Genomic DNA, 24,006 nt, shown 5'->3' with positions numbered 1-24,006 from the left:
CGGCCTCTGGAGGCAAGGCCGCTGATGCCGGGACTTGTGAAGATCCTCCTGCGCCACTACCACGCGACGATGTTTCTCCGGGAGCGAGTAGCGACAGCATCCGACGCGCTACGTCCGATTTGTGCGTCAAAATTGACGGAATCGACGTGACCGCTTTGCTGGATACTGGTGCCGACTATTCTGTCATGTGCCTGGCCCTTGCCGTACAACTGAAGAAAGTATTGACGGGGTGGTCAGGGCCTAGCATTCGCACTGCTGGGGGTCACCTGATTATCCCTGCCGGCAGGTGCACAGCTCGTGTCGATATCCGCGGTTTTGTGTACGTCGGCGAGTTTGTAGTCCTCCGTGAGTGTTCGAGGGACTTGATCCTCGGTCTTGACTTTCTCCACACGAACGGTGCTGTCATTGACCTCCACGAATCACGGGTCACGTTCTCGACGAAACGGGCCGTGGCACGCACTGACACAGACGATTCACGCTTCACTGCTCTGCGACTTGTTGACGACGACGTAATGGTGCCACCCCGGTCCAGTGTGCTAGTTCTCGTGAGGAATGATTTATTCCACGACTACGAAGGTGTCGCTGATAGCCACGTACCCCTGCTGCTCGAGAAAGGAGTAGCCATCGCTCGCGGGCTCGTCCAACTACAAGACGGTTGTGCTAGTGTGCTCCTTACAAATTTTGCCAACGAGTTGCAGCACCTCGCCAAGGGCACGGCTGTCGCCTTCCTGCATGACTTCGTTGTGGTGCCTCAAGTGTGCGCCCTGGAGACAAGCCCTGAAGACCAGGCCCCACCATGCCCTGTCCTTCCGTCCGTCAGAATCAATCCCGATTTGGCGCCTGAGCAGAAGGCTCTTCTCTCGGCGCTTCTAACCGACTTCGCGGGTTGTTTTGCCACAAGCTCCAGGGTCGGTCGTACGCCTGTCGCAAAGCATCGCATTATCACCAACGAGACTACACCACCCGTATGCCAGCGCCCATACCGCGTTTCTTCGACGGAACGCGAAGCCATTAAAAGGCAAGTGGACGAAATGCTCGCCGACGATGTCATTCAACCGTCGACAAGTCCATGGGCGTCACCGGTAGTCCTCGTGAAAAAGAAAGACAACACCCTGAGATTTTGTGCCGATTACCGCAAACTGAACAACGTGACGAAAAAGGACGTTTACCCGCTCCCCAGGATTGACGATGCACTCGACAGACTACGTGATGCCAGGTTCTTTTCCTCCTTGGATCTCAAAAGCGGCTACTGGCAGATAGAGGTGGACGAGCGAGACCGCGAGAAAACTGCTTTTGTGACGCCTGATGGTCTATACGAATTTAAGGTGCTCCCGTTTGGACTATGCTCAGCGCCGGCCACTCTCCAACGCATGATGGACACTGTCTTGTCTGGGCTCAAGTGGCAGACGTGCCTCGTATACCTGGACGATGTCATCATTTTCTCGCCCACCTTCGAGCAACACTTGGAGCGGCTGCGCACAGTGCTCCGGGCGCTCCAATGTGCGCAACTTACGATCAAGCCCGAGAAATGCTATTTCGGTTTTGAGGAGCTTCGTTTCCTCGGCCATGTTGTCAGCGCGCGCGGTGTTCTCCCAGATCCCGACAAGACCGCTGCTGTCTCCAGTTTCCCGAGTCCCACTGACAAAAAGACCCTTCGACGTTTTTTGGGACTGTGCTCTTACTATCGACGATTCGTCCAAGATTTTTCCAAAATAGCTGAACCCTTAACAGCGCTGACCAGAGACGACACACCCTTCTTGTGGGGAAGCGACCAAGAGGATGCTTTCGTGGAGCTCCGCCACCGCCTGCAACGTCCACCGATACTCGCCCATTTCGATGACGCCGCAGCAACTGACATACACACTGATGCTAGCAACGTAGGCCTTGGGGCGGTCCTGGTACAGTGGCAGGATGGCGCCGAACGAGTCATCGCATACGCAAGCCGTACACTTTCGCGCTCGGAATGCAACTATTCAACGACTGAGAAAGAATGTCTTGCGGTAGTCTGGGCCATCAGTAAGTTCCGCCCATACCTATACGGAAGACCATTTCGCGTTGTCAGTGATCACCACTCGTTATGCTGGCTGGCCAGCCTCAAAGATCCATCTGGGCGGTTGGCGAGGTGGAGCCTCCGTTTGCAGGAGTACGACGTAACGGTCGTGTACAAGTCGGGGCGGAAGCACCAAGATGCGGATTGTTTATCACGCGCGCCAGTGGACCTTGCTTCCCCGGAAATCACTGAAGACTTCTCTTTCCTTGGTGCTGTTAGCGCAACCGATATGGCGCAGCTTCAAAGGGAAGACCCAGAGTTAGCGCCGCTCATCGCGTACCTGGAAGGCTGCGACGGTCCCCGCATTCCTCGTGTTTTTCTTCGTGGACTCAAATCCTTCACTCTGCAGAACGGCGTCCTCTACAAGCGCAACTTTGAGAGCAACACTGCAACATTTCTGCTCGTAGTCCCGTCCGAGTTGCGACCTGATATCTTGAGCGCTTGCCACGACGAACCATCTGCCGGCCACCTGGGGGTCAGTCGTACCTTAGCGAGGATTCGGCAGAGGTACTACTGGCCAAGATTACTTCCATCAGTGCGGACATACGTCAAAACCTGTCGCGACTGCCAGCGCCGTAAGTCTCCTCCCTTCAAACCCGCAGGATTTCTTCATCCCATAGCGCCTCCGAAGACGCCTTTCCAACAAGTGGGAATGGACCTACTCGGCCCTTTCCCGAAGTCATCCACTGGAAAACGTTGGATTGCTGTCGCGACGGATTATTTGACGCGGTACGCTGAGACAACGGCGCTTGCAAACGGAACTGCTGTCGAAGTGGCTACGTTTTTTGTACACAACATCGTGCTGCGTCATGGCGCTCCTGCGGTTATAATTACTGACCGTGGAGCTGCTTTCACAGCCCGCTTGACTCAGGCAGTCCTAGATCTGACCCACACCAGCCATAGGCGTACAACAGCGTACCACCCACAGACAAATGGTTTGGTAGAGCGCCTTAACAGAACCCTGGCCGACATGCTCTCCATGTATGTGGATGTGGAGCATAAAACATGGGACCAAATTCTCCCATACGTAACGTTCGCTTACAATACGGCCCTGCAAGAGACAACGCGGCTCACGCCCTTCCAGCTTGTCTTCGGTCGTCCAGTTGTTACTTCTTTGGATGCCATGTTGCCCGTCGACCCTCAGTGTGACCTAGAGCCAGATCTTGACGTCGCCACTTTCGTTCAGCGGGCTGAAGAAGCACGTCAACTGGCCAGGCAGCGAATACACCGTCAACAGCACGCAGACGCTGACCGCTACAATCTCGGACGGCGATTTGTTACGTACGAACCAGGCGACCACGTGTGGGTTTGGACACCAGTTCGTCGCCGTGGGTTGTCCGAAAAATTACTGCGCCGATACTTCGGACCTTACCGAGTTCTCCGCCGCATTAGCGACGTGACGTACGAAGTTTCACCGGCAACCCCAGGCCGCCCTTCGCGCAGACCACCGCATCCGGATGTTGTGCACGTCGTTCGTATGAAGCCGTACCACGATTGTCCTGCTGATTGTACTTGACGCTGAGTGCCGCCGGTTGTGTGTCGTGATAGCTGTGTCTCACTTTCCGTGTCTAACCCATTTTCCCCTCTGTGAAAGCGGCCCGCATCGAGGCGATGCTGCAGGGGAGGGAGCAATGATACAGCTCCGAAGTGGACGAAGAAGAAGTGCTTCGCCATCTCGCTTGTGACGAGGAAGAAGAAGTGGTTCGTCTTCTTGCTGGTGACCGCTCGGCAGACTGGAGCAGTTCTTGTGTCTCTGTGTGCTGTGTAATATTCGTGACAATATGATTACGTGCATAATTTTTGTGCCAATTAGTCTCCAATGACGCCGGGTAATATCTCTTGATGTAGCACTTTGGATGACAGGACACACGCTTATGCTCAGGCACGAGTTTCGCGTCATTGTATTCAGAGGATAAGGCATTGCATTTGAGAGGATTTTCTACGGGCCTGGCTGCAGATTGTTAGCGCCGATTTCTGGAATACGGAATGGAAGATACGAAGTACTATGACCGTATTTTTTCTTTGCGTATTAGCCTAACAGTGATTTTCACCTACACTCTGCCACAACATGACGCAGGCCCCAACGGATGCCATGCATGAAGCCTACAGGGAGGTGCCGCCGAAGGAGGCAGTGCCGCCACATGTCCTGGAGAAACTACGAGCTCTGCGCCTGCGCTACTTCACCCCGCACGAGGTGTCCCAGCTCATGTGTTTCCCCGAATCCTTCGCCTTTCCACCTGACTTGAAACCGAGGCACCGGTACCAGCTTCTAGGAAACAGTGTCAACGTTCGCGTTGTACGATGTCTTCTCGACTACTTGTTGGACGATGCTCATGGAGTATTGGACACATGACGGACATTGAGTGCTGCAAAGTGACAAGATTCTGCAGCCTTGTGATATAAGGCACAGTACACTGCACAAACATACTTGCACAAAGTGTGCTCTGATACCTCCGGTAGATAGAGCGAAGCCAGTGTTCCATCCGTTAGTTTCCGTTCGACTGGAATCCATCAGTCAAGAAGAAGAATCATCTGCACCGCCATCAACCCTGTCCTGTGCCATCTAGAACCACTTTACGCCTGCAAACTCTCTAATCCCATTCGCCCCGCCAGATTCTCGCTGCCCTCTGCTATGCTTTTCATCTGTACCACATAACACTTGATGCGACACTCAAGGTGTCACATTGTGTTTGGTCAGATTTCACTGAATGCTGCGGTAGCAGTTTATTTGCTCAATTGCACTCGTGATAGTAATGAATCAAGAGATCTTGGTGATGCTGCATGTCTGCTTGCAGGCCTACCTGCCTATCAGGCAGCCAGGTGGATTAGTTACCATGTTGCAGCGATTTGGATGACACTGAGAGGCAAAAGCCAGTTTTCCACGACCCCAGTTATCAAGAAAAAAAAATGCAAGGAGGATGCCAGAAACTCCACTGCCAAAGTACAGCAGCGAGTTTCTCAAACTTCAGTCTGACAGTCTGAGTGCGGGAAATTATAGATGACTGCCTTTTTTTTAATTTTTTTACTTGCATTCAGGCATTACGGCAAGCTTTAACTGAAAAATGTACTTCAAAGGTCTCTTGCCAATTCTAACAGTGGCAAGGGAAATGAAACTACCCCAAATTCTGAAATGCGGTTTCCAGATGCCTTGAAGCTAACTTGGCTTTGTGCAATTACAACTCCCTAACGATATCTGTGCGTAAAAGCTCCAGCTGTTAGCCTTAACTAAACAAACTGCTGCTTGTGTCAGTGAGCTATGGATGTCCATGCAGTGAAGCTGCATTGCAAACCACCTTCTGGAAGTTTAAGCACCTTTACAATCTACTTGTTTTTTTGAATGCACCATAAGATTTGCACAAGTTACCCCTGTGCACATTTCAGATGAAATGAGCGAGTAGTTTTGAAAGAATGGTTATATGCCCACTTGCGCTTAATATGACTTGCAACACATCCGAATTGAACTAACTGATATTTCCACTTTACTGTAAAATCAATGTGCCTTCAGACAGTGCACCCAACAAGCAAAAGCATTCAGTATACTTCGTACTTTGTCCTTTGCATCAATGGCTAAATGCATAAATTTTCAGCACCACTGGGCCCATACTGTTTCGAGAGCAGAGATCCTACGTCACATTGTGCATTGTACCTCGTACTGAGCGAGACAGTACGGAGTTATACTCCGTTTCCTACATAGCAGTCAACGCAGCGAAGGCTGCGGCGCCTGTTCGCGCTCCTCGTCCGCATCGTAATGTAGTGCGTCGAAAGTGAAAAGAGTAAGGAACTTAAAATTAAAGTAAATGTTGGTCGATATTGTAGTATAATAATAAAAGTGTTTTATTTTGAAAAAAGATTGCTTTTTATTTTATGTTCTTCAAAACAGAGTGCCTTAGTTTTATGGTTTTTTCCGGCTCCTCCTGTATCAGGTTATCGCACCTAGGCTGGCCGGTGATGTCTTCTACTTTCGTCTTTCGGTTTCTTAGTCTGCGAAAATGGCACCGCTATTTCCTACTCGCTTGTTTTCTTCGCCTACTGCGGCTTCAAAAACATCTCCTGCTCGCCTATTCTCCAAGCTGAAGTCCCCGAAAATTTCGAAAGACTGCAAGCAGGTGATTGTCAACGATTACTCTAGCGTAAGGAAGCGCTTCGCGGAGAAGACTGTGCGTGAAGTTCTCGAAACTGTGTGCGAGATGACCGCGGTGAGCCCTCGGACAGTTGCGAGGTTGAAGAAAGAAGGACTCTCTACTGGAATAAGATCACCGCGAAAACAACCTAGCAAGATGACAATATCTAGCTCTCGCAGTGTGAAATATTGCAGCTTTGCACTCAACGCCATCCGACTCAAGTTACATCGTATGTATGCCGTACACTACACTGCCTTTTCCCGTCGAAAAAAGTAAACAGCGCTGTGTTTTTCGAAGTAGGTATCAGAGTTTGACAGTTTCGAGCTTCTACCTAATGAATCTTTTAAGAAAAATAAAATAATAAATAAAAAAAACAGCCAAGCCGGGAGTCGAACCTTGACCCCTTATAAAATGAACAAACAGGCGCGCGCTTCGTACCACTCAGCCACAACGCAACGCGGACGGATACATTTCACGTGTTTTTTGCAGCGGACTACTTTCGTACCTTTGGCGGCGTTGACTGCTATGTATGAAACGGAGTATAGGTTAGTGGCCGATACGCAACTGATACTTAGGTTTCTATAAAAACATGCAAATTACTGCTTGTGTGACCACACATGGCTAACTGATTAACTCGTTTCAAGATTCCAGCGATCCAATAGCATGACAATGTGTTGTGCCTTCTCTCTTCTGTCTGGCCATCAAACATCGAAGGCAGAAGTAAGCATTCGTGGTTCTGTTAACAGTGCGCTTGGTCTTCGCAGCTGGTCACCTGTGGGGACAAGTTGAGTCCTGTCCATACAAAGCATGCGTTCACTCACATGTTTTGAAGTCGTGCTGCAGACGCAGGACGTCCCTTGGGTCGAAGTAAGAGTAGACGGACTTCCCTAACAGCTCTTCAGAGGCATAGCCCAGAAAGGTCTCTGTCCTGCAAGAGAAGCCAGTACATGTGCTCAGTAATTTGCTTGCATAACTGCCAGTAATCATGGTGACTGCATAAAGGAAAATAAAGAATTGTTCTGTACCCAGCAGAATGATTCTTATTTTACGGCAACAGATATTCAGTACCTCACTGATAACAGTACCAAGTTCTCGACTTTGGGATTAAGTCAATAGGCATTAATGAGCTGTGCCCATTATCCTCAGTGATAATGGGAATATCATTGCCATTATCTTCAGCAAGGCTGATGTTCTGCATGGTCTGCTTCATGTGCAAGTATGTACTGTGAAAAAACACATGAACTATACGAAACCCGAACAGCATAACAGAAAATCTGGAAATTGTGAAAACAAACAAAAACAAGTTTTGACAAATACAAATTTAATGCAAACAGAAACAGTTGCGTCATAAAAACTACATTTTCACCTCATTCCATGTTTATCGACCACCATCGGTATCACTGTCTTTAGAGCAGCACTATTTGGTTCTGGTTCATGACCAAACTTCATATTGAAGAAGGACCGCAAGTTGTGCATGCTGGTACAGATTCATAATTTGAAAAAAAAAAAGTGCAAACAGCATAAACATGGAGGAATGCACACACAGGACAAGTGCTCAACACTAAAAGAAGAGCACACGGGAGAAGCGTCGCAGTTGTATCTGATTAGAATACTGCTGCTAAGCATGAGTGTGTGATGGATGTGTTTCTGTTTTGGGAGAATTACTACAATGAGCACACTATGGTCCGAGACGTGTGTTGATGCAGACTTGAGCATTCCGCTGAGCAGTGCGTTTGCAGGTAATGTCCCAAGAGCGTTACTCCTCTGTTCAAACCGCCACATGTTTGTGGCTCTGGCCTCCCGCACATGTGGAGAGTTTGGAGCAAGACACTCTGCCTTGGCTGCATCCATTGCCCTCCCATAATGCAACTGATGTGCCACGTCACTGCTGGCGGCTTAATTATAAAAGCATAAAGGCGGCAGCAGCTACAAGCAGGATGCTGCGCTATGCAATCATCCCTCGCCACGTGCTAACTTTGTTGTCATCAAATAATGCGAAGTTAGTGCGAGACGAGGGATGACTAGATGAGGTGATCACTTGACAGTGTCGCCATGTCAAGGTAATGATCACATAGTCGTAGTTTTTGTCACGACCATCCACTGGATGCTGGGTGGTCACACTGGGTGGTAATGTCTTCTTTGTGTCCATCCACAGTTCAGTGGATGATTACGTCAACGACTATTACTACACAGAGGCTGTGAACCTTGGCTTTAAGCACGAGCACTGTTAAACACTAACTGAAATGCGACAAGGTTGTATTTTTGGCAACCATATGACATCAGCATTTCAAGCAGCTCATGAGCTTCCTGAGGTACCTGTAAAGGTCTTGGTCGTACAACTGTTTCTTTTCCTGTTCGGTCAATGCCAAGGCACCAGCTTTTAACACAGAAAATGATTTTTGAGCTGGTCTGCCCTTGACAAATGATGACTGGCGATGAAGGCAGCTGCTCAACATTCCTGTGCTAACATGGCGGCAAAGCACCCTGTCAGGGCTGTTAAACGTAAATCAATCGTGAATATTGAAAATATTTCTCCAGATTTAATGCATTCTTTAGAAATAGTTGGCAGCTAATGTTGCACATTGCAGCATTGATTAATACTTCGCATGAATCTTTGATTACATAAGTTTGCGTGCACAACAAATATCTTCACGCCATTCGATGTAGAAAAACAACCTGTGATCCATGCTAAGTTAGTTTTGGCCGAATTGTTAACCATTTGGCCAGTACTACAGCTACAGCTCTGGCTACTAGTCTTGTCGCTGCCTATGCCCATTTGGACACTACACCATCCTGTTTCTGGTATGACAGTGATGGGATGGAAGACAGCATTGTGAACAAGGCTACCTCTCTACGCCAGGAAGAGCTGCCTTAAATCTGTGTTTACTTGGGCTAGCTGCTAAAGGGACTCTAAAGGGACAATGAGTCAGGTTAGACAGAAAGATTAGCACCACATGATAGCAGATGCGCCGTTTTTACCACAAGTAAAGCGTTTGTGCGCCAGAAAATTCAGCAAAAACTAAGAACATGTGCAGCCGCCTTGTGCGAATACACACAGCTGTGGCTGATGATGTATTTATTTTTGAGGAACGCTATTCTGCCATAAATGGGCAATTGCCATAGAAAAGCAATGAAAGCAGCCAGGCAAGCATAGCCAAGAATGTGAAGAGTGCCGTAATTAAAACAGCCAATGCAGAGAAAGGCTAGAAAAACGAGTGTCAAATCTTTCTGTACGCTTGAACTGTGTTTCTATGCTGCATTTCCGGTCTTAAGAAGTGTACCTCTGATTGTACGGGAAGCTCCATTGAAAACGCACCTAGAAATGACGTAACTGTGCTCCTTTTTCACAGGAAGTTTGAATGTGGAAGGGTTTCGAGACTTTCATTTACAATTTTCTCAGAAACACAGCCACCTTTATGCGCAGAAAAAATGTTGGTAGTATTTCCGAGGATAACCTATCCATCTTGCTTAGTTCTGATATTTCTTTTTAATGTTCCTCCACGATGTTTTCGTATATTTACAAAACGTTGTTTATGTGAGAAAAAAAAAGTGTCAGCTGATAGTGTGTGCTTTATGCATTGTATCTCTTTGCCCGTCATATCTGTAGACAAGGGAACGGAAAGAGGTGCTCGTTCATAACTGTAGAGAAATTATACGAAGTGTCCCGTATGGTGTTTGTGGCGCACCTTTCGTCAACGTGTGTGAAGCACATGCTGGGGTTGTGCCGGCTGAGGAAGGTGTGTGAGCCCAGGGGCACCTCGATGTTGGACGGGTGTGGGATGGGCTGAGCGACGCACACCAGAAAGTGGCGCCTTTCCCGGACGACCGGGCTGGCGGGCAGGCAGGGCAAGGGGCTGGCGTCCTCCTCCTGCTTGGGCACCACTGCAGGTGACGTCGCCGGCGACGACTGCTCTTCCTCGGGAGAATGCTTGGGGGCCACTTCGCGCATCACGCGTGTGCCCACGCACTGCATCATCTGTGGGGGACAACAAACACGGTGGCGGTAAGGGGCGTGCTTCAAAGCTTGCTTCTTGCCGACACGAATGTCATGCCTCTACACACCCCAATTTCGCACACGTTTCCATGGCATGGAAACCATATGTGGGGTTTAACATTGGCTGAGTGACGCCATAGTGGAGGGCTCCAGATTACTTTCTACCATCTAGAGTGCTTCAACATGCAATGACATTGCACAGCACATGGCCGTCTTTTGTTCCCTATTGAAATATGGCTTGCAACCTTGGGTTAAGCAGCCGAACAACATAAATACTGAGTCACAGCAGCCAGGTTCTTTTTCGATAAAGACACAGGGTGAAGAAGGATACTGAATGTGAGAGGGTTAATCAGAAGAAGGTACAGTCTTTGTCAAAACTAACCAGGCTCTTCCTTCTCAGTCATATATTAGTTATAGTTTTCCTTCTCAGTCGTATATTAAAGCTATTATGTCAGCCCTCAAGCTCTAAATCTTTGTGTGGTAAGAAGAACCCCTGTCCTCTCTTTCAATAACCGTTTTATCCTTACGGAAGCCGTGAGGGCTCTGCTGTACGAATGAGAAGCAAACCATGGAGCCTGGTTACTTTTGACAAAGACTGCACCTAGTTTGTGCTAAGGCGCTGTTTGGCCAAAGCTGCCCTTGCAAAACATAAAAAATCATCCTCATCATCATTTGCTCGCTATACTGCACCAAGGGCAACTTACCTTCGCAAACTCTAATGACTTAATTTTTGTATGACTTAAGTTTTGTATGACTAGAGTTGGAATACCTTCATACGATTCTGACCATGCCTGTACAGTTAGCTCCGATATGACTGGGAACAGCCAGTTTGTACACAAGAACAAATTCTATCATTACTCCTTCCATGACGTTGAGAATGTCTTAGAGGCATTGTCCATCCAGGGAAAAAATTTACAGTCACCGACCGATTTTTCGGACATCCTGAATATTTGGACTCTGCCATGGCACCGCTATGCGCTCCCTAGAGTCAATGTACAACACCGACCAATATTTCGGACGATTAAAACTCTTCTCGTTCGATTTTGCAGACTTTTTTTCACAATAGCAAGTTAGAAGCTACTGAAAGCACAAATAACATCACTGCCATTTTGTTTTTTTTGCAACCTCGAACCTGCATTGCGTGCACCTCACATATCCGGTATAGCCTCGATAGCAGGCACCGCTCGCTGCACCCATCCGCGAGCTGCACCCATCACCTCTCATGTGCATTGTTGTTCGCTTCAGCTGCATACTGATGGTGCCAACACGGCGTTTGTCATCCACCTCCAACCCGACAAAGGCTTCAAGTGAGGAAATAGCAGATTGACGACAAAAAAATAGTCTGTTGTGATCACTCAGTGGCCAGTTGCAAGTGAACGTCGCAAAGGAATTCCAAGCTTGAAGCAGACAATATCATACCACCTAAAGAACAAGTTCAGGATTTCAGAGGCCACCGACAAATCGACCGGATGTTGACAGAAGAATGTCAGCCAAAGTGCCCACCCAAAACTTGAGGAAGCTATTCTGATGTGGCTGAAAGCCATGATCGCCAAACAGATGCCGCTGTCCAATGATGTTTTAAAGAAAAAGGCAGAAACCGTGGCGCTTCAGATGAACACTGAGGGCTCTAAATTCAGTGACGGATGGGCCCAATATTTTAAGAAGAGGAACAAATAACTTGAATTTCAAAAAGATGTGTGGTGAAAGTACTACTGTTGACGAGTCCGGTGTTGAAAGTTATCACTGTGGTAGAGTACGGTAATTGCTCCAGCAGCTCGTGACCAAAGACATGTTTAACTGTGATGAAATCAAGCTGTTTTCCTTGTTGGCAGCAACATGCTGGGTACCAAAAAGCTTCTGATAGTTGTTTCCTGCAAATCAAGGCATCCAGCCGACAAGAAGGCGTGGATAACACAAAGGCTTTCAAAGAATACGTTTGGAAGCTGGACAGGAAGTTCGAGCACCAAGGACGCAAAGTTCTAATGCTAGTCGACAACTGCGCTGCACATGACCAAGTCGAGGACCTCAAAGCTAAGCACCTAGAATTCTTGCCGCCAAACATGACGTCACTCCTACAGCCGATGGACCAAGGGATTATCCGGCCTCTCAAGTCTCTCTATCGGTCATGCATGCTTAGTCACATGGCGCTATGCATGGACAGCAGCAAGAGCTACAACGCTGACTTGATATTTGCACTCGGCATGCTTTCAGATGCACGGAAGGCGGAGGCCGAGAACACAACCCGAACTGCTTCCGCGAGCGGGTTTTACGATCTGTCATAAAACACCGTCATCATCCGATGATAGCAACATTAGTGAGCCTCATAAGCCCGCTTCATCCGCTGACCTCATTAAGCATTTGCGCACTGCAGGCGCTGTTCCCATGGAAGTGATGCTGAAGCAGTTTGCCTATGCTGACAACGGGATCAAGCTCTGTGCTGAACTTACTGATGAAGAAGTAGTTCGCGAGGTGCTCGGCCTCTGACAGTGAGGAGCCAGCGACTGTGCTTCCAACTAACTCTAAAGTAACCTAAGCCCCCATGGTGCTTTCTGCTGTTTACAACAAGAACGTCACCCTCGCCGATGTGCAAGCTGACCTACTGGTAAGGCAACATAACACCCTGCAGAAACAGACTGATGAGCTTCTCAAGCCACTCGGTAAATGAAGTGATGTTTTTTGTGAGAATTCGTTTTTCACGACTGCCCAGTTTTCCGGACGCTGTCCCAGCCCCTTGAGGGTTCGAAAAATCGGTCCGTGACTGTAGTACAAAGAAAAAATTGCGCTTTTCACTTATGGCTATGAAGTAATCATTGGCTGCATGTCGACAGTGTGTTCCATTTCACACTGGAGCTACCTTTATATGGAGTGCATATTGCAACCGCACTAAACGACGAGGGACGAAGAGAGGAAAGCACAAGACAAAACGCGCATTTTGTCTTGTGCTTTCCTCTCATCGTCCCTCGTCATTTTGCGCAGTTGCAATATGCACTCTATTGTCAACCACCAATAGGCCGCCTTCACCTGTTACTACCTTTATATGCATGGATGGCAATGCATAAGTGCCGAGAAGATTCCCCCCTCTACGCCTTACAAATATGCTTGGGGCTCAGTCACAGACAAAGTTCAGCAAGTGCTGAATCTGCAGTCACCTTGTAGGAAGAGGCCGACTTGACGCTGTTGCCCCGGCTCTTGCTGCCCAACGTGCAGCGGAGGCGCATGAGGAAGTGACAGGGCTGTGGCAGGGACGGGTCGGGCGGTTCCTCGGGGCCAGGCTGCAGGGCGGCCTTCAGCTCATCGTGGTCGCACGGATGGCAGTACTCGTACACGCTCTGGCCCATCAAATCCACCTGGCAGGTCGGAACGGGGCACCACAGAGGTGAGAGACAGTAACAGTTCCGACAGGGACTTCCTGTCGAGATCAGCTGGCGCTCAGAATAGTCAACAAGTGGTAAAGAAATGCAGTGCGAAAGAGCGGACAACGGACAGAAAAAAAGATGTGTTCACAGGACATGTGCAGTCTCACTTGCCGAGCAGCGCTCGAGGATGAAAACAAAAAAAAAAACTTTAATGTGGAGCCTACTGTCAAGTAAGTGAGCCCTACAAGAACTTGTCATTGGGCTAGGTAGCATTTAGATTTGTTGGCTTGTGAATTGCAACACGCACCCACGAAAAAAAAAAAAGGGAGGAGCAAAAGGGCAATTTTTAGAGGATACATACAATCTCTGTCAAATGTTCAGAGACCAAGTGGTTTGCACCTGACCATACTGTGTGCCTCAGAGAGCATCACCAGCATTCCACATCTCTCAAAGGTGTACAAAGCTCCCATCCTCACCTCTCCGAAAATTAGGATTTTCTTGAATGCTACAAAGGCCCCAATAGACATGCCTAAGAAGAAGATGACCCCCTTGGGATCTGTATTTTGGCAAACGTGTGTACATTTCGTATGAATGCATGCAATTCGTCTTTTTTATTTTACAAGCACATGCACACGTGTGTGCGTGTTGCAGTTCAAAAGCCAAGAAGTGACATGCCACATTATGCCTGTATGCTCCTTTCCTTAGGTGCTCTGTCTGTTCACCCCATCTTTAATTGAAACCTCATTACATTGATATCAAGGATGCATGGTAGCTCTCTCTCTGGCTTTATATCTTTCACAACGCGCCATGAATTAGGTTCTTTTTTTTTTTCTGCGCACATTACACTATAACTGGTCAAGGCTGAATACGAGAGTCATTGAGTTTATGATAGCTAACAAAGAATCATGGCACGGAAAGACTAAGGCCCTACTCATAGTCATAAGCAGGCATGAAAGCTGCCAGCAAAAAGCATGTACATATGGCGCTGTGCTTAAGCACTAAGCAATGACACAAGCATGTTTTATGACAGAAAAAGCTGCACCCTAGTCACAAGAAAGAACTGAAGTACTAAATGAAACAGATGAAACCAGCTGCAAACAACTTGGAACTACAGTAAAGCCCGTCAGTAATGAACTCGGGCTGTGTTAAAACTTGTTAAATCGGATTTACACTTCAGTACATCCAGAACAAGGCATAACAACCTTTTGTTAGTTGTTCATTAGATGTGTTTGTCATCACCTTAAACATTAACTCGCAACATATATGTAGTGTTGCTGAAGCTCACTGCCAAAATAGGAGCAAGCCTAGTAGTGTGGAAATGTTAAAAGTTTGCTGCCAACAAAAAGAGTTAAGCTTGCTGCAGTGTCTTCATGTTTAATGCCATGTGTCATGGCATGTTCCATTGCTCTAAATACAAACAGCAGCACAGACGCAGGTGGTATGTTGTAGCCCATTGTAAGCACCACTGTGCATGCTTAGAGCTAAGACACATTCATTGCCCATTTAGATCAACGTAGTTTACATTGATAGGTAACTCCTGCAGAGTAGCGGGCATTCAATGCAAGGCATACTTTGCTGTCCCCAAATTTGTCATAAGTGGCTTGCATTACGTTGCTTCCAACTGGTTTCTACCTTGTTTATGAAACTTTCACCTGTGACAATGCTATGCTTACAGTATGTGCAGGAGCACACATCATGTTTCACACTAGATCAAAAATGCACATGAAAAAAAAAAAAATACCGAAACAAGGCCCCCACATGCATGCCCAGGCCATACCTTCGCAGAATCTTTTGGGTCGCCAAAAAGCATGTTTGCAATACATTCTGCAATAGAAATGTTATTGGGTAGATCACAGGTGTGCTATCAAAAGTTCCTTTCAGAGGGCTTCTACTATGACATCGCTTTGCACAGTGACCACACAGAAAAACTGTTGAAAGAAATACATACATCCAGTAACAATAATAGCAAAGCTCACCATTTTGCTAAACAAATTAGACAATGTTGCACTGTCACATATTATAAGCACTTATTGTACATGTCTGGCTGTGTATAAAACTTTGCAAGGCATGCATATATATGAATGGTGACTTTGATAATATTGCTTGGTGCCTTTTCTGTTCTGCACTTTTTCATACAGACTTTTCTGAACAGAACAGCCAAAATAATCATACAAAGTGCACAATGTGGCATTGTCAAGGATGCTACCGAGCGTTGTGTTGCTCAGAGGAAACTGAAGAGAAATTATCTTGGCCAAACGACTGGCTTGTTTGCCTTCAAATTAACCACAGAGGTGGCATTTGACAGGAATTTTGTTTAATACTACATTTCGGTTCGGTACTTGCCTGAATTGGTAAGAATTCAAGGTGAGACACGAAATTAAGAGTGCACCTCAACCTTTCGGGAGTGAGATATGGTGCTGCTAGTACAGCTGTTGAGAAACCACCTTTTCGGTACAGCATCGCCACACACGATGTGGACTTTCAATTCAATTCTTACTGATTTAGTACTGACCAAAACGAGCTATAAAACAAAACTTACGGCCAAATGCCACCTTTGCACGAAACTTGAGCCTGAAGAAGCTAGTGGTTAAGCCGAGAGAATTCTTTTTCGATATTCTGTGTGCAAAGCAACACTCGGTTCAAAGTAACTTTCCTTTTGCAATATTCTTCAAAGAAGTACTACTATGACAAATTCTGGAATTCGAACCAAGTCCTAGCCAAGCCACGAATACATCAGATAGGTATAGTTTATGGTAATTCAGAAAGACAAGAAGAAAGGTTTGGTTTGGTTGGTTTGGTTTATGGGGTTTAACGTCGCAAAGCGACTAAGGCCATGAGAGACGCCGTAGTGGAGGGCTCCGGAAATTTCGACCACCTGGGGATCTTTAACGTGCACTGACATCGCACAGCACACGGGCCTCTAGAATTTCTCCTCCAAAGAAATTCAGCCGCCGCGGCCGGGATCGAACCCGCGTCTTTCGGGTCAGCAGCCGAGCGCCGTAACCACTGAGCCACCGCGGCGGCTCAGAAGAAAGAAATAAATTCCACTTCAATTTTCAGCTTCCAGTACAGGGCTGAAGCTCTTTTACCTTACAAGGAAACTGTCATACCTGGTCCACAAAATGCCCGTTAAATTTTTTAAAGGTATGTGAACTAGATTTATGAATATCTCATGCTATATTCTGCTAGGAACGCAAACAAAGCAATACAAAAGTCCACAACATGTGCGTTGCAAGTCGCGGGTTATTGTTGTGCAATATCTTAAAAAATAAACATTTTGTGCCCTCAAGAGCTTATCTTTGACTTTTTTTTTTTAACTCCATTGTAGTACTCTAGCCCCGGCGACTGCTCATAATCAATAAAACCATGTTGTAAAACAAAAGAATGTTGTAAAATGGGGGGTTTAACATCCTGAAGCAACACTTGCACTGAGAGGAACGCCGTAGTAAAGGGCTCCGAATTAATTTACACCACCTGAAACGGGGGTATAGCTATAATTTCCCAAAATAAAATGCATGAGCAGGCTAAGACAGAATTCTTTAGTTCAAATGCTCTAATTCTAGCACGGAGACTATAAGCGATTGCTGACAAACTGTTGTTACTCCATAGTATAATGCCTATAATGTACTTTGGTACTCTTCAAATCACTTCTCTGTTTTAAAGCACACGAACATTTGCTCACTGTCTATAGTACTGCAAAATGATTAGATTTCAATTGCCAGCCATGGACACCTACTCTCGGTATTGCATTTAAGTGCAAGATCTGTTTTGATCCTGAAACAAAAACAAAACCCACGGAAAGGCATGGCGGTCCCACACTGATAGCAAGTGTTGACAGTCTGGCCAGTTCTGTAACATACATAACGGTCTGAGGCTTATCTATTGAGGCCATTGGTCTCCCATGCACCAGGCCATATCTGAGAAAAGGCCCTTGCCTTTCCAGGAAACGCACGGCAGACTCGTATTCTCGGAAGCGGAACTCCCTATGCAAACATGTCTGACAGCAAATGACACATCAGCACAAAGACCGCTGATAGCTGCCATCATCCCTTCCCTGCCCTGCTGGAGATATAACAGTGTGTGTGGAAATTAAAGGGCGAGGGGGATGCCACAAATAAAGTGCCAAAGATACGACAAGTGTAGCTGTTGCGCGCATGTGATACAGCTCATTGAGACCGAAGTAGTCCACCAGCTCGGCGACACTATCCAAGAGGCAGGCATACTTCCTCCTACGCCTGACAATTCTAGTTGCACAACCACTCGTCGTGAGTGCAGAGCAAACTACAATTGCACACTCTCTCTACACAGTGTCTGGATCTGTCCATGAAAAACCAAGAAAAAAGAAAAGAGACCCATCAAGCAAAGCTAAAAACGTTGCACTATCTGTGTATTTGCTGCCAGCCAATTTGCACGCTACGATGATACAAACATGTCTCAGGAACTATCTGTTTTTCCTTTTATTTTACAAGGAAAAACTTAGCAATCGCTTTAAAAACCTTCAGCTTGCGTACACACTAGACAATGAGTCTAATAAGCATGTAAACTGAATGTGTGGCACCACATGAAACTGTTTTTTTGCATCACAATACAAGTACCAGAGAATGCAAAACATATGTTTCAAGCTGTTGTACTACAAGTTGTACTCAGTACAAGTTGTACTAAGGCCACATAAATGCTTAATTGTTCAGTTCATTACTGAACAGAGCGCACCAATTAGCCCAACAACAAGTTCCTGTGAAACTTGCAACCGTGGAACAGCCTTGAAAGCCAACAATTCGGTTCCAACACGATTTTTCACGAGAATCAATTTTGATAATTCGTAGCATACTACACGTTTATCTACGTACCCAACTGCAAGCACTGAAGTGAAAAAGGCAATGGCCACATTACAGCTGCGCTAGGCCTACCTGGTTGAGGCCGAGGTGACGTCCCACATTGCCCGAGAGGAAGACAATCTCTCCCTCAGCTGACAAGACCAGCAGGACAGCATCCAGGGCCTCCAAAACCGATGAGTCGTAGGGGCTGCAGTCTGCTGATTTGGCCACTTCTGCGACACAACAACAGGCACAACGCTGTGTGAAATAATCATCTAGCAATATGAAGAGCAACTGCAAGCTTCTTAAACTTGCTCAGTCGAATATGAACGCTAAAGATAAAGCATGACAGTGTAAATAGGGAATAAAAGAGTGCATATGCAGGTTCCCTTTTGCCCACAGACATGCAATGTGTCAGACTGCACAGAGCATGTGTCTGATCTGCAACTGCAAGCTAAGTAGTGAATTTGGTGCAAAAACGGGACTTAAATTTTTAATTCTTGCTATAACAGGTTAGACTATCGATATTGACAATGCAAATATATTGTCCAAAGGGACATTAAAGTAAATTTCAACTCTGGCTGCACATTGTAGAACAAGCTATACAAAAAACTAGACCATCCAGCCATGCTCTAGAGCTCTCATTTTTTTGTTTTGCAAAGCTTGGAAACACAGGAAGCTCTTGGCAATGGTTTGGCCTATAGGGATTTAACATGCCAAAGCAACTCAGGCTATGAGGGACGCCGTAGTGAAGGGCTCCGGAAATTTCGACCACCTGGGGTTATTTAACGTGCACTGACATAGCACAGTACGCGGGCCTCTAGCACTTCACCACCATCGAAATGCGACCACCGCGGCCGATATCGAACCCGCGTCCTTCGGCTCAGCAGCCAAGTGCTGTAACCACTGAGGCACAGCGGCGGCTCTAAGCCCTTGGCAATGACATTGGTGGTTACATCAACTACATTAAATCACTTTTCTTTATTACCCAATAATAATGTTCTGCCCAGCGAAATTTTTTCTTATTCACATCTGTCTGCTGATGATGGTGCATCATTTATCAACACAAAAATAAGAACGATTAGCACAGTGCAGAGAAGCACTGCAAAATAAAGTTAATGTATGAACATTACAAGAGCTTCCTTCATTTCTTTTAACTGCCAGCACTCATACATATCTGCTATGCTGTTATTAATCCGTTAAAATCCTCAGCACTGACAACTAAGCGTTAACATGCAATTTTTCATGGTCATCTCACAAAATGGAAATAAGTAACAAGGCCATGCCCATGCTTATGATGTGCTGTGCCTTAACTTGATGCTTGCCCTTACTTCAGTAAAGGTGCAAGCCCACTCATTCCTTGTAAGACCCCACCCTAAATACGCGTGTGAAGGTTAAGGCCCTCCTCAGACCAACCTTCAAACACGTTTACTCAACCTAGAAACCATGCAGCTAAGTTTATAAAACGCAATTTTGCTAGTGTCACACCACTCAAGTCAACCGCTGACCTTCCTAACCCTGAAACTAGACCTAAAATTGCCTCACTCTCCCTACTGCACATTTTATCACACTTCACCCTCCACACATGCACACATTGGTGTACTATCGCGCTCAATATGAGTTGCAACGCGCGGTCGTCGAGCAGGGCTCGTTCCGTGGTGTGCCTCCTCCAAACAGTCGCTTGGAATTCTGGGAGAAACTTTTTCCTGAGCAGGGGTGCTGTTGTTTCCTGGAACAGCAGTTTCTCCCAGAATTCCGAGCGATTGTTTGGAGGAGGCACACCACGGAACGAGCCCCGGTCGATGACCGCGCGTTGCAACTCATATTGAGCGCGATAGTACATCCAGTCCAATTTTTATTTGAACAGGCAAGGATTGGAATTATTACTTGAAGAAGTCACGCACCACTCCGGCGCTGTGGACTTCAGGCCTGCCACTGAACAAATTCACCCTTCCCTGAAGCTGCCCACACTCCAGGGGAGTTCGAAGGATATACACATAACAATAAAATGAAGAAACAAGCAATAATAGGCCAAACGTCGTTTTCACTTGCTGGTCTGTGATGTTAGCTATGAGGAGCAGGGCACAGCGCTCTGCTATGAGGAGCAAGAGGCAACTTTGTTTTCTACACGCTGTCAAAAAGCCCACTGGCTCCAATCAGAGAGTCATTTAATTCCACACACTCGCCCATTCAAATTATATGCAAGCACGGTGGAAGGCACTATTAGATTTGTTAAATTTACAGTCACGAGTGTTTTGAGGAAGCGCAGAAAAAGCATTTGTCTTTAAAAAATGCTGGAGGATAACTGAAGAGCATTTCCTATTGTACTTCAGTCCTCATAGAGCCAAGCATCAACTATAGTCGGATACAGCTTAGAAAGAAGTGGCTTTCGCCCTCAAAGGACCCCCTTTCCAGCCAATGGCGTCGGCCGATTCTCATGACTCTGCTAATGTGACAATGCAGGGAGTGGCAGGTGAAAGGGGGATAGTCCACTCCCTCCATGTTCAGGGACAGTCACCTCCCTGCATTGTCATGCCACCCCCTGCATTCTCACACTAGCAGGTTCATGAGAATCGGCTGACACCAATGGCTGGAAGGGGGCCCTTTTTAGGGGAAAAGCCGCTTTGATCCCAAGTAGTGTCCGACTATAGCCAATAATATGCTTTACTAGGAAATCTTTAGGCGAACAAGCAACAAAGCTGAGGCAGAGCTAAGCTCCACAGCACTCAACTTCTGACAACCAAATTTCCGCTCAATTTTTTTACAGCACACACTTAAAAATACAAATAACAAGCTAACTTGCTTAACTTGGAACTCCAGCAAGAAGCCTAACACTGAAAAACAAAGAGGACCGAAACAATGTGGTATCTTTAGGCTAGGCTGGTAGGAACTTCAGTTCTGGCATAGCGACTACAGCAGTACATGCCCTCAGCCCACCCTGCACCACTCTCCTTAACTATTATAAGCTTCGAAATTTAGATAAGATAGAAAAACTGAAGTACTTGGGCTCAACTTATCCACCCTATCTTGAGTGCTGGGCAAACAGGCTTAGCCGTTGCATGGTGCGGCAATCGCGCCAAAAACTGGTCACGTGTGCTCCCATCGCTACGAGTGCCGCGTCGATTCCGCCAGGCTCTCCAGTTTTGTGCTGTTTACTCAAGACTTTGGGGCAGTGCGAGATAGACGGCCACAATCACCTCACGCGGAGGCGCCCCCGATAGTCAACACTGAGTGGCGCAATGTCCACCGGCCTGTTGACTTGGCGAAGTGTGAAAGACGGCAATTGTGCCACACAAGTGGCCCTATCGGCATCACACCTGCCGGCACGGCAATCAAAGGGCTGGCAATCTCTGAGTGTGCTGCGAGCCATTCATCAACGATCATGCGAACGACAGTTTTCCGGCGCATCAGCGCCACGGCACAACAGAAAGGTCTTCCAGACCCTGTTAATTTCACATTTGCTTCATTTTTTTTCTCTTTTAATTGAAGTAAGGTTCAACAGGGGAAGCTTTGGGCCAGTTGGTCTGACCTGTTGAAGAGGAGGAATAACCGCAAACTTGGAAGAGACTTAAGAACGAGAAGACAGGACCAGCGGTCTTCTTCTCGTTCTTAAGTCTCATCCAAGTTTGTGGTTATTTTTCCTCTTCAACATAATTGAAGTAAGTTTATGGCAGAACTATATACAAGCTTCCACAAAGAAAATGTGCCGAGCGAGGAAGCATGTAATACATACAATGTGATTGGGAATGGCGTTTATGAGCTTTTCGTGTTACTTTATGTGCACCTGTGTTAACAGGAATGCACTAATAATGCGATCTTGCACACTTGGATACAAGTACTTTTCAGAAAAAGACACTACTGCTAAACAGGCCAGGACACCAATCACATCAGGATGGACACAGTCGACATTGAGCTACAAGCAAGCATACAGCATACATTAAATTTCCCACAACAGTGCTTAAAACGTAATGGTAACAAATGCGAGGAAGTTGATGAAAATACAAATTCAGAAACAACCTCCAAACTAAACTTTTCTTGTTCGCATTTCAAGTATGAAGAGAGCAAAAGTTGATGGGAATATAAGCTCCACAGGGAATATAAGCTTTTCATTTTCTTTTGTTTGACTGTATGAATTGATTGCTGTTGACCAAACGCTGCTCATTAAGTGGGGCGACGGACTCGTCAAGCCGCCTATTGACGGCTTTTTTCCATCATCCTCCATCTGTGTACTGTACATGGTGGAAATAAAGTCTTCGTCTTCTTCTTCTTCTTCACAGTTGGAAGAGGTGCAGTACAGAGGAAAACACGTAATTTTTTCCAATTCGCTGAAGTGCAGTGAACTTACAAAAAAAAAAAAAGTCCACTTATAAGGGTGCCATGCTCACATTACATCATCTACTTCAGGCCTGCTAAATCCACTTGCTGTGAAAATTTTCCACCTTCCAGAAAAAAGACAGATAACGAGATAAGCACGAGCAGGGGATAATCTTTTGACAGCACAATCACCGTCTGGCTTCCAAAGTGCCGCCACTAAAAGGTACAGCTGCCGCTAATCCCTTGATATGGCACATGGCATGCGGGAGCTGGACTTTACAACACTGCCATGTGGGAATATCTGCAGCCTCTTAACACAGGTGTCAGTGGGAAACACTACTCTGGGTTGTGTGACCGTAACTCCTCGCAGCATCAGAACTGCATCTGCACTTTTGACCATTGCCAGACTTCTAAATGTGCTTGACCACATGCTTACAGTGGCAATGTCATCACGTCAGATTTTGAACTTGCCACTAATCAATGTTCCACTACGTTCCAGTATGTTCTATTAATCTTTAATTCTGAGTATGAAGCTACCACTGCAGAAGGCCCATGAAATACCCATGATATCTTAGCTGGGTAGTGCCGCTGTTACAACAGTAAAAAGAATGATCTGAATGCTGCAGCCAGTTCCAACATACATTTCAAAGAATTTAACCATGAAACAATTCCTTCGAAGAAAAAAAAAAACAGGTCCCAAAGCTACACTTTCCATTATTAGTAATACCTTTCTGGAAGCCTTCATATTTATTTTAACGGCCTCTGCCCCTTTGAAGAGCACTCAAATTTCAGCACACCATGACAGAAGTCTCCAGATTCACTTCAGCTGCCTGTAGCCGTTATCTCGGAGCACCATCTCGGAGCACCACGCTGAAATATGGTCACCACGACTACATATTCACCTTGCTACCTCCCTGTAAGCTGGAGAAAGCCACTACCTTTTCACAACTTTCACTACCTTTTTCGCATCTGTATGGAAGAGGCTAAGCCAGCATTATGCAATAAGCATACGCACAGTGATAAACAAATGCTAGCCTGGCATGTTTTTTACTTTCGGTCATCATTTACAAGAACCTCTTATTCTAACTAGAATGAAATTTGGTGCTGGTGGCAAACTCCGAGAAGCGTTTCACTTTGTATGACCAGACAATTGCCCCCTCGTGCCGTGCAAGAGGGTGCCATTAATATCCTGAATCACCTTTCTTCTTGTAACACTGCTGCTTCTACACCAAATGAACGTTTCGACATAGAGTGGGACCATGCGGTGGTCGAGGGACCCAAGGGGGGTATAAACACACTTGCCTTAATAAAGTTTTTCTCTCTCTCTCTCACACAAAGTGAGAGCAGTTCAAACAGC

General features: G+C 46.5%; 2 protein-coding genes across 6 annotated transcripts in view; one reads left to right on the top strand and one right to left on the bottom strand.

Annotated features, from left to right (window-relative positions):
* LOC149331443 (hypoxia-inducible factor 1-alpha-like) overlaps positions 1–24,006 on the bottom strand; it is a 217,076-nt gene that overhangs the window by 78,502 nt on the left and 114,568 nt on the right. For all 3 annotated transcript variants that reach the window (XM_089556580.1, XM_089556581.1, XM_089556582.1), the window contains 4 exons: positions 18,429–18,568; positions 13,315–13,512; positions 9,858–10,147; positions 6,993–7,099 (listed from right to left, as the gene is read on the bottom strand). In XM_089556580.1, the coding sequence (XP_089412706.1) occupies positions 6,993–7,099; positions 9,858–10,147; positions 13,315–13,512; positions 18,429–18,568 (735 nt within the window). The remainder of the gene's footprint in view (positions 1–6,992; positions 7,100–9,857; positions 10,148–13,314; positions 13,513–18,428; positions 18,569–24,006) is intronic.
* Mt2 (tRNA (cytosine(38)-C(5))-methyltransferase) overlaps positions 1–24,006 on the top strand; it is a 50,591-nt gene that overhangs the window by 4,195 nt on the left and 22,390 nt on the right. The window contains exon 3 of one of the 3 annotated variants that reach the window (XM_089556584.1): positions 17,465–17,664. The exons of 1 other annotated variant lie outside the window; for it this stretch is intronic. In XM_089556584.1, coding sequence (XP_089412710.1) covers positions 17,465–17,614 — 150 coding nt within the window. In that variant the 3' untranslated portion in view covers positions 17,615–17,664. Of the gene's footprint in view, positions 1–4,127; positions 7,196–17,464; positions 17,665–24,006 lie in introns of those variants that run through there. One more of the 3 variants, XM_089556583.1, reaches the window with a different exon arrangement.

The sequence above is a fragment of the Amblyomma mixtum genome, chromosome 8 (assembly GCF_055824585.1).
Source record: "Amblyomma mixtum isolate Tamu chromosome 8, ASM5582458v1, whole genome shotgun sequence".
NCBI lineage: Eukaryota > Metazoa > Arthropoda > Arachnida > Ixodida > Ixodidae > Amblyomma > Amblyomma mixtum.
This window is presented reverse-complemented; position numbering and strand designations above follow the sequence as displayed.